This window comes from Equus caballus, chromosome 19 (genome assembly GCF_041296265.1).
Source record: "Equus caballus isolate H_3958 breed thoroughbred chromosome 19, TB-T2T, whole genome shotgun sequence".
Classification (NCBI taxonomy): domain Eukaryota; kingdom Metazoa; phylum Chordata; class Mammalia; order Perissodactyla; family Equidae; genus Equus; species Equus caballus.
Genome location: NC_091702.1, coordinates 60998044 through 61011495, shown reverse-complemented (window position 1 = coordinate 61011495; position 13452 = coordinate 60998044). Strand labels below are relative to the sequence as shown.

The 13452-nt window shown below is 37.4% G+C and overlaps 1 protein-coding gene across 10 annotated transcripts in view; it reads right to left on the bottom strand.

Moving 5' to 3' along the window:
- Positions 1-309: 309 nt before the first annotated feature.
- The window catches only part of CBLB (Cbl proto-oncogene B), a 194880-nt gene continuing 181737 nt past the window's right edge, over positions 310-13452 (bottom strand). For all 10 annotated transcript variants that reach the window (XM_023623831.2, XM_023623832.2, XM_023623833.2 and 7 more), the window contains 2 exons: positions 13205-13324; positions 310-4048 (listed from right to left, as the gene is read on the bottom strand). In XM_023623831.2, coding sequence (XP_023479599.2) covers positions 3789-4048; positions 13205-13324 — 380 coding nt within the window. In that variant the 3' untranslated portion in view covers positions 310-3788. The remainder of the gene's footprint in view (positions 4049-13204; positions 13325-13452) is intronic.

Genomic DNA, 13452 nt, shown 5'->3' with positions numbered 1-13452 from the left:
GACTATATGCTATGTCAGCCGAGGACCTGAAGCCTTTCCCAGATCGGGCATTCCTTACTTGGAACCTTAGTATAACTTTGACTTTCAGTTCGAAGACATGGGAGTAGCTCATCTATGTAGGATTCTTAAAATGACATGGTTTTGATATTTAATAGCAAAATCTTCTGGGATGGGTACTTTGTACCACTTGGTCCAGTGAGCTTTTAAATCAGATGTCTTTTGCTTAAAATCAAGAAGAAAAATCACCAAATAGAAATGCTCTGAAAGAAATGTTTGTGCTCATTTGAAAGACAAAATACCAATTCTGCATTTTGTTAACATTCATTTTATAAAATACCTTAAAAGAACAGATAAAGTACTTGAGTTTACATAATAACCAGAATTGAAAAAGGGTGAATAAAATATAAATTAATTGAACACATAACTATTTGCCACATTAGACAAGTTTAAAAAAGGCCTTTAAAAAAATAAAACAGTAATTGGGAAGAAAACCCTTCACTCTATTGCTGTCTTTTTCTGGAAACTTCTCCCAGAAGCACTAAAATTCCAGGTCAACAGGTAGTACCTGTATTTTTGAAACACACTGTAATTTGCTTCCAAATCTGTCAGCTTAATAAGAGGAAAAATTAAAATTTTAACCAGGTTAGGCAATTCAGTGCAAATTAAAGCTTCAAGTTGAAAATCCGAGAGGAAAAGTAATGTCCAAACTGTAGGAAATGCTTCTGGAACTGAAAAACAAAAAATTCACATTATGAAGAAATCTTTGCAAGTGTTCTTGTGTGTGAAACATTGAGTAACAAATGGGCCCTTTGAAGTTGCCATTAGGGATCTATTATTAAGACGTTTTGCAACGTGGGCAAGGGGAAACGGATGGAGAGGGGCTACAGGTCGTCTCTGTGGAGGGAGGTTCAAGGCAACCAAAAGCATTGCTCTGATTCTAGACAATTGGTCAGGATATTACATGAAAGGGAAAAAAAGAGATTATGGAGATTAATTTACTGGACTATCACTGAGGATCAGTACTTTCACCCCCAGAACATGTTGCCGGGTGGGGGAGAGCAGGTTACTGTTGGCCATGCTAAGTTTTAATTTTATGGACATGGCACAGTGGCTTAAAAAATCATCTTATTACCAAGTCTGGAGAAATGGGAGGAATGTCTCCTTTTTGGATCACAGTGCAACTAAGTCTGCTTCATTTACAACCAATAATAGGTAGTCACTTTTATAATTAAAAAAGCATTTTGGATTAATTATTTCTTCAAAAATTTTTTTTTGGAGTTTGGTAAGTCATAGGTAATAGGTAGCAACGGGTTTCCATGACAGTGTTGGATAGAAAGTTTCCTTCTTTCCATTTGATCCTGTACAACTTTCTGACTCATTCTTTTTCATGACAAAACTAATGGTTGCTATTGAGTACAAGATGCAGAGAGATTTTGGTGGAGGCTAGTTTTCTTTGCAAAATAGATTTTTAAAAACATTTCAGGTCTAAATTTACTACGTCGTTACCAGTCTTTTTCTAATTCTCACGGGAAATTTTCCATATTACTTGAAAATTGTTTGAGAATGTACTAAGTTTTCTAACATTCATAATTTTACATCATTTCCTACTCTATTAAGAACATCATAAATATGAAGTGGCAACTTCTGGCTTTTAGACTATACCTGTAATCAGCAAGTCAAAAAAAGCCAAAATATACAGTGCTATTCCAATGTGACATCAGAAACTGAGAAAACAAGTGAAAGATCATGAGGACAGAACATGGAGTTCACAAAGTCATGGAGAATTAGCCGATACGATTTTAAAAAATTGTAAAAAGCTATACTCGAATATGTATGTACTCACAGGAAGGACTAAGGCAAATTGAAACTTCCCCTCTAGGGACCTTAACCAGCTCAGAATCATCTGGAGAAATTAAAACATGAGCACAAACTACCCAAGGCCTGTGACTCCTCAAGTCCCCCAATCAAGACAGCCAAACTGTCAGGAAAGGCCACTGTCACTTGGCAAAGGAACGCAGTAGCTCCCCTCCCCAGGTCGCCCTGGCTGATGACAGTCTTGAATGGCATTCACTCCCCCGGGGTCTGCTAGATGTCTGGTCATGTCAATTCCTGAAGAGAGGCTCGCTGTCGGATGCATTTCTTGGCATCACACTGTGTTTGAAACTAAGAAAGGAGTGGCCGAAACAGGCACAACCCCACAATTAGTCCATATTTAGAAAACCTACTGTTGGTTCAAGCATTTTACACAGACCTGGTTTTGTTTCATTTCTCTACTAACTTCTCATTAGGAAATAAAAATAAAAGCAAACTGCCTGAAAATTCTGAAGCCCTGATGGGAACCTTCTAGGCTTTGTCCATCAGAAAGACTTACCATCGAAAATGCAGATAAAGAATCAGAAAACATTATATTGGAATCAGCTTGCAACAGTTTGTGCTTTAAAAATACAGTGCCTAACAGCGCCGAGCACATCATAAATGCTCAATAAATATTTGTAGATTTACGAAAGGTAATAACACGGTTTCTGAAGAACCAACCACCATTTTGCAAAAAAGGCAAAACTCTATTAATTTCTTTCACCTGACTGGATGGAGCAATGTGGAGCAATGAATGAGAGAGTCTACAAGTTAGATATGAACTCTAATTTGATTGCAGAGAGAAGATGACTAAGGACTTTGCAAAACACATTGCCACAGTAGCATCAGCACTTAACAGTGCATCGAAGAGTTAACGTTTCCACTGAAATAGGAGCTGGTTCCTAAGCCGGTTAGGTACCAGAGTGTAATAAGTCAAACAGGAAATGAACTCTATTCCACTTCGGGGAAGGAATGACCATAATTTTATCTGCAAATTATTAATATATTTCAGGGAGCTGGCCCTCTTATTCAGCATGCCTCAGAGTAATGCGGGCATAAATATCAAGGGACCTCATCATATGACTTCAGTATGGCATTGTCATGTGTAAGTGTATTTCTCCCATATCTGCAGTAGTTGCTTTCTAATATTTTAGATTTTTACAGAGTCGTGACACGCCTGAGATGACAGAGATGAGAATATGGAAGATTGAGAATCACAAAACTTACACTAAAAAGGGAAGCTCCTTTATATTATATGAAAACCCCTTATAAAAGGCAATTCATTGACAAAAAAAATGCTTTATACATTCAGATTTTCTCCATCTCTCAACAGCGATGGTTTCCAAAAAAAGACTCAGTAGTGAAGGCCACACACTTTTTTTTTGCATTAGTTTCATGAGTCGAAAATCAGAACTTTTAAAGCATCTTGTAAATGAGAGAAATGGAACTAGACCTGGTGGGGGTGGGATGGGGATATGATGGGAGAGACCAAAATGAAGAGGTGACTAGCTGCTGACATGGACGGTGAAGGAACGGGTGGGACTGTTACAGCAGACCTGACCACGCTACAAAGGGTCCGGCAAGAACACAGTACAGGTATCAAAAAACCCAAAACAAAACTAAAAACGAGAACAAACTGCAACGTCGCCAACTTGTAAACAAGGAAAAGCATTTCACAGATTCAAAGTTGAAGGGAAGTAAACGTCTTTAAATTATTTTTGTCAGTTCAACCCTGATTTAAAAGTATGGCTAGCAAAAGAGGAAGCCGCGGCCGCTGGCGTCCTGAGCGCGCAGCTGTCTTTCGGGCGAGGCAGGACGTCCAAGCCTCGCTCTTCTCCAGATGCCACGTGAGGCGGCGACGCCCCTCTGGAATACTTTCCACACTCCTGGAATACTCATCGATTGCTCGATGTTTTGGTGTTTAGTCCTGGCTGCTATAGATTTAAACGTGGGGAGACTGGAGGGGGGAAGGCAAATTCTCGGAGGATGCTCCGGGCCACTTCGACATTATTCTGGGCTATCTCTAAGGCTCTCTTCACTTCTTCAAAGGCGTAACCCTCTCCCATGAGTTTTGCAATTTTTGCATCGACGTTTTCCAAGGCAGCCTCAGGCCCATGGGGTTTTCTGTGGTGAACTTCCGGTGCAGTCCTGCGGGGCCGGGGTTTAGGGGGTCTGGCTGGTGCTTGCGAACCATCTGTAGATTTTCAGAGAGAGATCGTTTCAAGAATGAGATAAAGAAAAGACTTAACATATTAGTATTGTCTCATTATTTTATATGAAAACACTATTTTTCATTACCTCTACAAATAAACTTTTTCCATTTTTACATCCTATTGAGGGTAAGTTATATTGTTCCCCTTTGAAACATTAGAAAGCTGAAGTAGAATGTGTTGGAAATTCAACTTAGAAATTAACACACATTTATTCCCAATTCCACATATTATTCTTCAAACCACATGAAATAAAAGAGATACAAAAGGAAAAAAAATAAGAACAATTGTCTGAAGAAGAAAGGCTTCCACTCAGTTTGGTAATACAGCTCCTCCTCCTCTGCTGTGGCGGAGGAACTTTCTTGGGTAGTTTCCACCAGAGGAAGAAACTCTATTACAAGCTCGTAGACATCGGGGCAGAACATCCCCACAGGGCGCTCCATCCCGCCCTCGTCACAGCAGAAGTGCTCTGAGACATAGGCTTTGTAGTGTCTCTGCCTGTCTGATTTTTCAGGTTAATAACGCTAGAAAGTGATGCCTTATTCCGATGCGGGGGTGGGGCGGAACGGGGAGGAATAGAGTAGATGTCTATAGTCTCACGTTAGTAGGTTGAACAGAAATAACCTCCGTGCTTTGTTCAAATGCTTTATCCAGATCCCAGTGTAGGAAGTTCTGCCTGAGAAACAGCAAAGCCAGCAGAAACGCGAGCAGTGGAGAGCTAGCTTCCAGGTCAGTCCCCTGATGACAGTGTCTTAAAGTTAAACCAAACGACACTCGTGCCCATGAATAATCTTATTAAGAGGAAAGAAAATTAATTACAGGCCATCACCCCACACAGATCACCAGGGTATGGGCTGGTAACTTGAGAGGGTACTTTTTATCGCCGATTTCCACGATTCTACGTTTGGTGCTTTACTTCAAGAGCCTCCATTTTAAAAAAACGTTAAAATAAAAACTGTCAAATTTGTGCCATGAAACATTTATGGATTTAAGACTAGGCAGATATCAACACTTATTTAATATCTTTCTTCTTAGAACACTGACAAATGATACATCTAAGGACACAGGTAAGTAAATGAGGAAGTGAGGCTAGAAGCCAACTGCCTGGTGACTCTTGTCCCCACCCTGCCCCTCCTGGTCTCTGCTGCCTTGCCAACTTTCCCAATGGCTTCAGGAGATATTGTAAGTTGATATTTTCAATAACAATCAAATCTAAATCATAAAAAACTATTATTTTATTATTTTTTCCCTAAGTATGATATTTTTCTATGAGGAGGTAACTTGTAAAAAACAACATCCTGTTCACAATTCTGGCAGTATCAATATAACAAACACAAAATAAAAGCCTTGAGGATGAAAATATTTGGCTCCACCCCAAATTGGATGATAGTTCTATTTTTAATTTTTCCTTTCTTCTAGGATAATGTCCAGTTTGAAAAAAATATTATAGCTGTAGATAAAGCTTATTAAATTATGCTTATATACAAGAACGCACATTAATTTCTGTTTCTTGCTAAAGTCTGTACTGTTTCTTGCATCTGTACCTAAACATCTCAAATTATTATGGTCTGCTAAATTACATTTCTTACTGTTTTGAGGTTCCATTTATTTTTCTATTAAGTATTTCCATTATATCATGCAGAGATGGACAATAAATTATACTTTGCTTCTAATCATTTCCAAAACACATTAGAAATTCTAGCAAGCTTTCCTTTACTCTAGTCAATTACCACAGAATTTATACATTGAAATCTTGTCTGTCCTGATTTACTATTAAGTGAGAAAAGTACCTAGACTTAAATACAAGTCTAAATTTCTTGCATTCTCCTGGTAATTTTCTAAGAGTTTTTCTAATATTATTTTGTTTCTGTCCAAAATACTAAGAAGGGCACATGAATGTCAACCATCTTTAAAAAGAACAGCTATGTATACTACTTGAGTGGGAAGGAGACTATGGCAGCTGGAGGCACATGTAATAGCGTAATTGGCAAAGAAGTCTTAGATGTAGAACTTTTAGATTTAATAAACATAAGTATTTTTGATCTTGGTAGATGACACTAAAAAAGATGGCACCTGTCACCAGGAAAAAACTCCAAGAAACCTATCTACTCTGTGAGGCTGCTACAATTCATACTGGCCAGAGCAATCTTGAGAAAGAAGAACAAAGCTGGAGGCATCGTGTTCCCTGATTTCAAACTCTAAAATAAAGCTATACTAATTAAAACAGTATGGTATTGGCATACCAAAGGACACACAGATCAAGGAAACAGAATAGAGAGCCTAGAAATAAACCCACACATATATGGTAAAGTAATTTACAACAAAGAAGCCAAGAATATACAGTGGGGAAAGGACAGTCTGTTTAATTAATGGTGTTGGAAAAGCTGGACAGCCACATGCAAAAGAATGCAATGGACCTCTATCTTACACCATACACAAAAATTAATTCAAAATGGATTAAAAACTTGAATGTAAGATCTGAAACCATAAAACTCCTAGAAGAAAACATAGGCAGGAAGCTCCTTGACACAGGTCTCGGTGATGATCTTTTGAATCTGACATCAAAAGTAAAAGCAAAAATAAACAAGTGGGACTACATCAAACTAAAAGCATCTGCACAGCAAAGGAAATCTTCAACAAAATAAAAAGGCAGCCTACCAAATGGGAGAAAATATTTGCAAATCATATAGCTGATAAGGGGTTAATATCCAAAATACATAAAAAAACTCATATAACTTAGATTAAAAAATGGGCAGAAGATCTGAATAGACATTTTTCCAAAGAAGATATACAGATGGCCAACAGGCACATGAAAAGATGCTCAACATCATTAATCATCAGGGAAATGCAAATCAAAACTGTAATGAGACATAACCTGTTAGGATGGCTGTTATCAAAAAGACATGAAATAACAAGTGTTGGTGAGGATTTGGAGAAAGGGAACCCTTGTGCACTGCTGGTGGGAATTTAAATTGGTGCAGCCACTATAGAAAACTGAATAGAAATTCCTTGAAAAATTAAAAACAGAACTAGCAAATGATGTAGCAATTTCACTTCTGGGTCTTTACCTGAAGAAAAGGGAAACACTAACTTGAAAAGATTCTTCCCATTCTTCACTGCAGCATTACTTAGAACAGACAAGACATGGAAACAACCTATGTGTGCATCAATGGGTGGATGGATAAAGAAACTGTGATATGTATGTACAATGGAATATTATTCAGCCATAAAAAAGAATGAGATCTAGCCATTTGTGACAACATGGATGGAGGTCAAGGGCATTATGCTAAGTGACATAAGTCAGATAGAGAAAGACAAATACCATATGATCTCTCTTATATGTGGAATCTAAAAAAGAAAACAACCCAGCTCATAGATAGAGAGAACAGATTGGTGGTTGTCAGAGGCTGGGGAGTGAGGTTGAGGGAACGGGATGAAGTGGGTCAAAAGGTAAAAAAAGAAAAAAAAAAGTTGGTTAGAACTGGAGTGCCATCTAAAGGTATTTAATTCACATTTAAATATATCTATACATATATCTATGTATGTATCTATCTATCTATATTAATTTTGTGCCAGCAAAAGAAAGAGATAATAGAGTGGATCCAGCGGCCACTGGGCCTCCAGTCTGTATGCCCCGGTCTAGCCTTGCGGGTTGCACTAAAGGGGATCAAATGCTAGCTCAATTCAATCACTGGTTTGTGTGATAACAGCAACACTTACACACCCTCCCTATGGGCCAGGCACTGTTCTGTTTTCTATCTGTTAGCTCATTTAATCCTCACATCTGCTCTAAGAGCTAAGTGTTCTCTATTTCATGTAAGGAGAATTAAGGCTCAGGGAGGGTAAGCAGCTTACCCAGGCTTGCACAGCTCATAAAGAGTACAGCCAGGCTTTGACTGCAGGCAGCGTGGCTTCAGAGTCCATGCTTGTAACCTCTACTCCACACTGCCCGTTCTGGAGTGAACAGCACAACCACCACCACCACCACCACGAAAATCGTAGATGCTACAAGGGTTCATGGCTCTCCAAAGGGCCATGAACTAGAGATAGAAAGTATATCTGCACCCTTACACTTTCATTGTTGCAGGGGGGCAGGAGACACTAGTGACAGAAGTTCTAAAAGGCCCTTAGGCAGACTATAATTAAAAAGAAAAAGTGAACACGTGCTGTGCGCCTCCATCCACAGGAGTGGATGGTGCTCCCCTCAGTGGCCGCCAGCGGCTTTACTGTAAGAGGTCCTTCTTACTTCCCTCAGCATCTAAACTTTGGGGGGATTTTCTTTGGTCCAGGAAATATCATCATATTGATGAACAAATTTTCCTATTTTCTATTTCTGTTATATTAAGGCTTATTTAACAACAACAATCACACCGAGTTTCTAGATTTCTAGACAAAAGAAAAGGGATTTAATGTGTTAGTTTTCATGCATATAAAGTTAGAGTTTGTTAGAGTTTTAAAATATTAGTGTTTGACAGCACATACAAATGATGGACTGTCATACAATAACTGAAAATAACATTTACTTGAAAATGTAATGATGTGATAAGGTACTTATGATACTACATCAAATGGAACTGAGGCAGAATCGACATATTATGATCTCAACTATGTGCAAACGCACACAGACAGCACATCGGAAGGAAGCCCTCCACAACGGTAACGATGTTCCTTATTGATGGGACGGTGATGGATGACTCTCTTTCTTCTTGTTTTCCTGTAATTCTTTTTTATTCTCCAGTGTACGTATACCCCTTTCACAATTAGGGAAAAAAATAGCCTCAGGTCCCCTCTGGGGGTTTCACAGCTCTGAGCTGCTCGAGGAGCTAAGATGAGAAACAAAGACTGATTTTGCTGGTACAAAATGTATAAAAACCATAAAAACCCTACAGTGAGTGGCTTGCTAAGGTCACGTGAGGAGTGATCAGAATCCAGGTTCTGAAATTCCTGGTGGAGCCAGGCTCCCTCCAACGCCTCCTCCATCCTCTCATCACTCTTCCTTTGCTACTCTCTACTTGATCTCATCATTGGGCATCTCCGGGTTCAGTTTAGCGATTGCTGGTATAGACACATGTGACTGTTCAAACTTAATTTTGGCTTAGCTACTGGTGAGATAACAACAGCAACCTTGCGAACAAAAACATATGTGTGTGCATAGTTGACTGAGGAAAGACAGAAGTGAGTCAAATCCTGTCACAGTGATACTTACTAGCTATGATGCTGTGGTAAATTACTAAACTTTGTTGTGTCTTACTCTCTTCTATACATTGACATTAAATTACCTATTTCTGATTGGACGTGAGGAATAAAATTACATCTATATCTATATTATATATAAAATTTATATTGTATATAATCATATAATGTAATATGCATTTATATAAAATATTCAATATATTATCAATGTACAATGTAAAATATATAAATATATTTCATATGTATAACTATGTAAATTATATATGTTATATATGTGAAATTAACTTTCTCTATATAATCTGTATATCTATATCTAAAGTACTCATCATAGAATCTGACCCATAGTAAGTGCTTATTAAAAAGTTTTAAAAATGATTACTATGTACAATCTGAGACATAATCTCTAAAGTTATTTAGTAATTCAGTGACAATACTTGGGATGGATATCAAGATTCTTAGACAACTGATCCTCTCAACTATAACAATATCTGAGAATTAAAAGAAAAAACATAAATTTCACTGATCAAAGCATAAAACAAATCTCAAACACATCATCATTATGACTTTGTTATTACTATAAGTTGAATCAATTAATTCTGGAACTTAATAAACTCGAATTGCTGCCACTATAGATATACTGTCTACTTTTAGAGGGACATGTTTCATAGTTTTCCCTAACTACGAATGAATAAAATATCTTCACATATACTGTGGTAGGTAATTATAATAGTTAAAGCTGAAGTTATAACATACAACTTTTTGAATACATCCAGAAAGAAAATGGTCATAAAAGAACTACCTTTGTATTAGATATGTTAAAAAAAAAAAATCTAGGTTCTACAGCTTTAAAACTGAAGCTATATGTAAGGAAAAACATTTCAGGTTGTTGAATTGTGGTAAAACTCTATGACATTGCAAATTCCTTTGAGACACAAAACAAAACAAAATCTTAAAAACACATAATTTATCATAAAACTTATCACTAATGACAATACACAATTCGAACCCTTGTATGAAGTGCAGCCATGATTTCCAATTGAGATCTTAATGGAGATAACTACAGAATATTTGGTCTTAATATAAAATTGATTAAACATTCCATCACTCTTCCTTTCAATGAGTAAAAGACAAGTAGTATTGGAACCAATTCCTTCTATAATGAGACCGCTTTTATTTTGTTGGTGTACTCGGCAATTAGATCTTTTACCAGCTACAAACACACATAATATGAGTCATGTGAGGAAATTCCAGCATTGTTTTCGAGTGTCACCTTGAACTGCCCTCTAAAAACTAAGTCTATGAAAGATCTCCTCAAGGGCTAATGCTGGCCCTTCAGCAGCATGAGCACAAACACGTCGTCATTATGACTTTGTTATTCTATTATAAGTTAGATTCCCTGGGTGATTAAAGAATGGTATTCAAGTTGTAGCACATTATATCTTACCATAAGAGAAAAGTAAACTGGAGAACTTGTAAAAACTCACACAAAGCTAGTATAGATTTGAACACCATGTGAATAACATACCCATGTGAAGAAATAATCAGATTATTAGCAAAAAGGTTTGCCACATATACAGTTATATGTGAATTTAACACAGTCTTGTAAAATCTACTTATTTCTAATTATCATTCTGACATACTCATATCATTAAATATCAATTGTTATATCTAAAAAACTTTAAGGAAATTATAGAATATTTTTGGGGGAGGAATAAAACATTTGGAAGGCTCTTTGTATATGCTACATACATATACATGCACAGGTCTTTTTTAGATAAGAGGATAAGCAAGATACTTTAAACCAATGAAATTATATTTTTGAATTCTTTAGAAATATTCTATTCACAGAAAGCTTATACATAAAAAAGTCACCATCAATTATTTAGCCACCATAAAAGATAAGAGAAATTGAATTTCTAAGGTGCAGCAATTATATTTGCTCAATGGTCATCTTAAAAATGTCTTATTAAAAACATGTTATTGCCTAGTAAGGGTTATTAGAGTCCTAAAGGCACAGAGCACTCCGTCTGAGGTTTTTGATGCAAAGACCTAACCAAGAAGGCTATCCCAGTCCCCTGCTGGGATGAACTAAACTCATAGACAGCATGGAAGCCCTGCAAACTGCATGTGAGCACACATCTTGTTGGATAAGAAAGTATCTTATTTTCTGTGATTGGACTGTGTTTGTAAAGAGAGTTCAGGGAGAAGGGTGAAATATTTGATGTCACAGGCAGCTGAGGCTCTCAGGGTAACAATCAAGACGATTTTAGCACTCAGGTAGAAGCCAGTTCAGGCTTCTGGTAAATGCCTCTTTGGGGATATTTCAACAAGGTACGTGAGTCAAAGTTCTTCCTTGAAATTTCCAGTGCAATGCTAATCAGAATTCCTACCACTTGAAATCATATATACGCATGATGTTCCTCTGGGCTCTACAACCCACAGATTACAGAACAAACTGCAGAGGAGCTGTGAAAATAGTGTTTTGGTCCCAACTCTTCCCATAACCTGAGTCTATGTTTCTTTTACTCCAGAGTTGGTGGTACTGACTATGTTATCTTACACTACTCATGCTACCTTCCTCAAAGTTGTATCTCAACGTTACTTCCTTCAGGGATTTGCTTCCTTCTCTTACACAGAGGCTGTCAGATATCATCTCCCCTTCTTCTTGACTTTCACATTTTTCCATTGATCTGGAAATCTACCCTTTGGACTAGAACTACAGTGTTTCAATGCCTACACGTGGCTATATCTGAAATCTTGAAATGACAAGAGGTATATTGGTAAGAGATCATGGATCAAAATTTGAAAACTTTAATAACATCTTCTATGCTTTCTTGAGTTATATTCAAACGTGAGAACTTATAAAACTCTAGAGGGATTCTGCATCTCCCACGCATGTCGTCACGTACATAAGAACTACCATGCTGATGATTCTCAAAGCAGCTCATTAATGATCTTGATTCAGAAGTTACAGAATGTGTGGCTATCACTACTAAGTCTTCTGTGACTCGGTTTGAGCTTAAAAACAGAAAATAAAACTCTTGAAATTGGACAAAAATCCACATAGGAAAAACTTCGGCTATTCACAACTATGAGACAACAATATTGTTCATATTGCTCGAAACGTATGTGTGTGTTCACCATAACATAGACATCAGTTACCCTTCCTTCTACTCATCCACCCACCCACGAAACATGTGCCAGGCAGTCTTCTGGACACTCGGGGACACAGCAGTGAACCAAACACGCTCCTATCTTCAAAGCATTAATACTCTAACAGAGGAGATGGACAAACAACAGTCAAGCAAAGAAAATGAGCGACATTTCAGGCTGTGACAGGTTCTACGAAGAAAAATAAGGCACAAGAAGGGGACAGAGAGTGACTGTGGAAGATGGGGACTGTTTTAGACAGGGTCTCCAGGAGGGCTCTGGAAGAGGCAGAGACGCAGCATTTCATAATTCATGGCTATGAGTAAGACTTGTATTTCCTAAAATGAGACTTCCTTCTACCCAATGGCTGGCAGTGGAGCACTGCACAGGAGCCATAAATAAGCGATGAAAATTAATAGTTTGGTGCTAATATTAATTCTGAAGAGATTTCTTCCTTTAATGGAGAAATAAGAGAATTCAGCATTTCAATGTACAAAGAGATTTCTCATATCTAATAAGGCAAAACAAAAGTTAGAGAATGAACAGATTTCTAATCAGAGAACGTGCTTGACTAACTGATCAAAGATGGTATTAAGGCCTGATTTTTTCTCTTCCATGAGGCAATTTTGTAGGTAGTCCTCTCATAATTCAAGCTTTATAAGCAAAATGCACAGGCAATAAAAATACTTCCTTAGGCTGGCGGTGCTCATTAAGTTACATAATGAAATGGTGCCCTGAAAGGCAAAAAGTGCTCTGCAAACATAAGGTTTTATTATTACTATTATTAGCCAACTCACCTGCAGATGAAGGAAGCTGATCATAGTCCTGCGACGTTCTGTTGGATTTGACATTTTCGCCTGGTAATCTCCTGGCAGGAGGCAAAGGAACTTGGTTGCTTGCAGAATCAAAAAAGGGATCTTAAAAATAAAAATAATTTTCAAATTAAAACGATGATCTCTGCCAACTGGCTGAAGAAAAAAAATTCTAGAACTTCTCTATAAGGATCACATTTTTTAAAAAATAAATTAGAAAACAGATGACTATT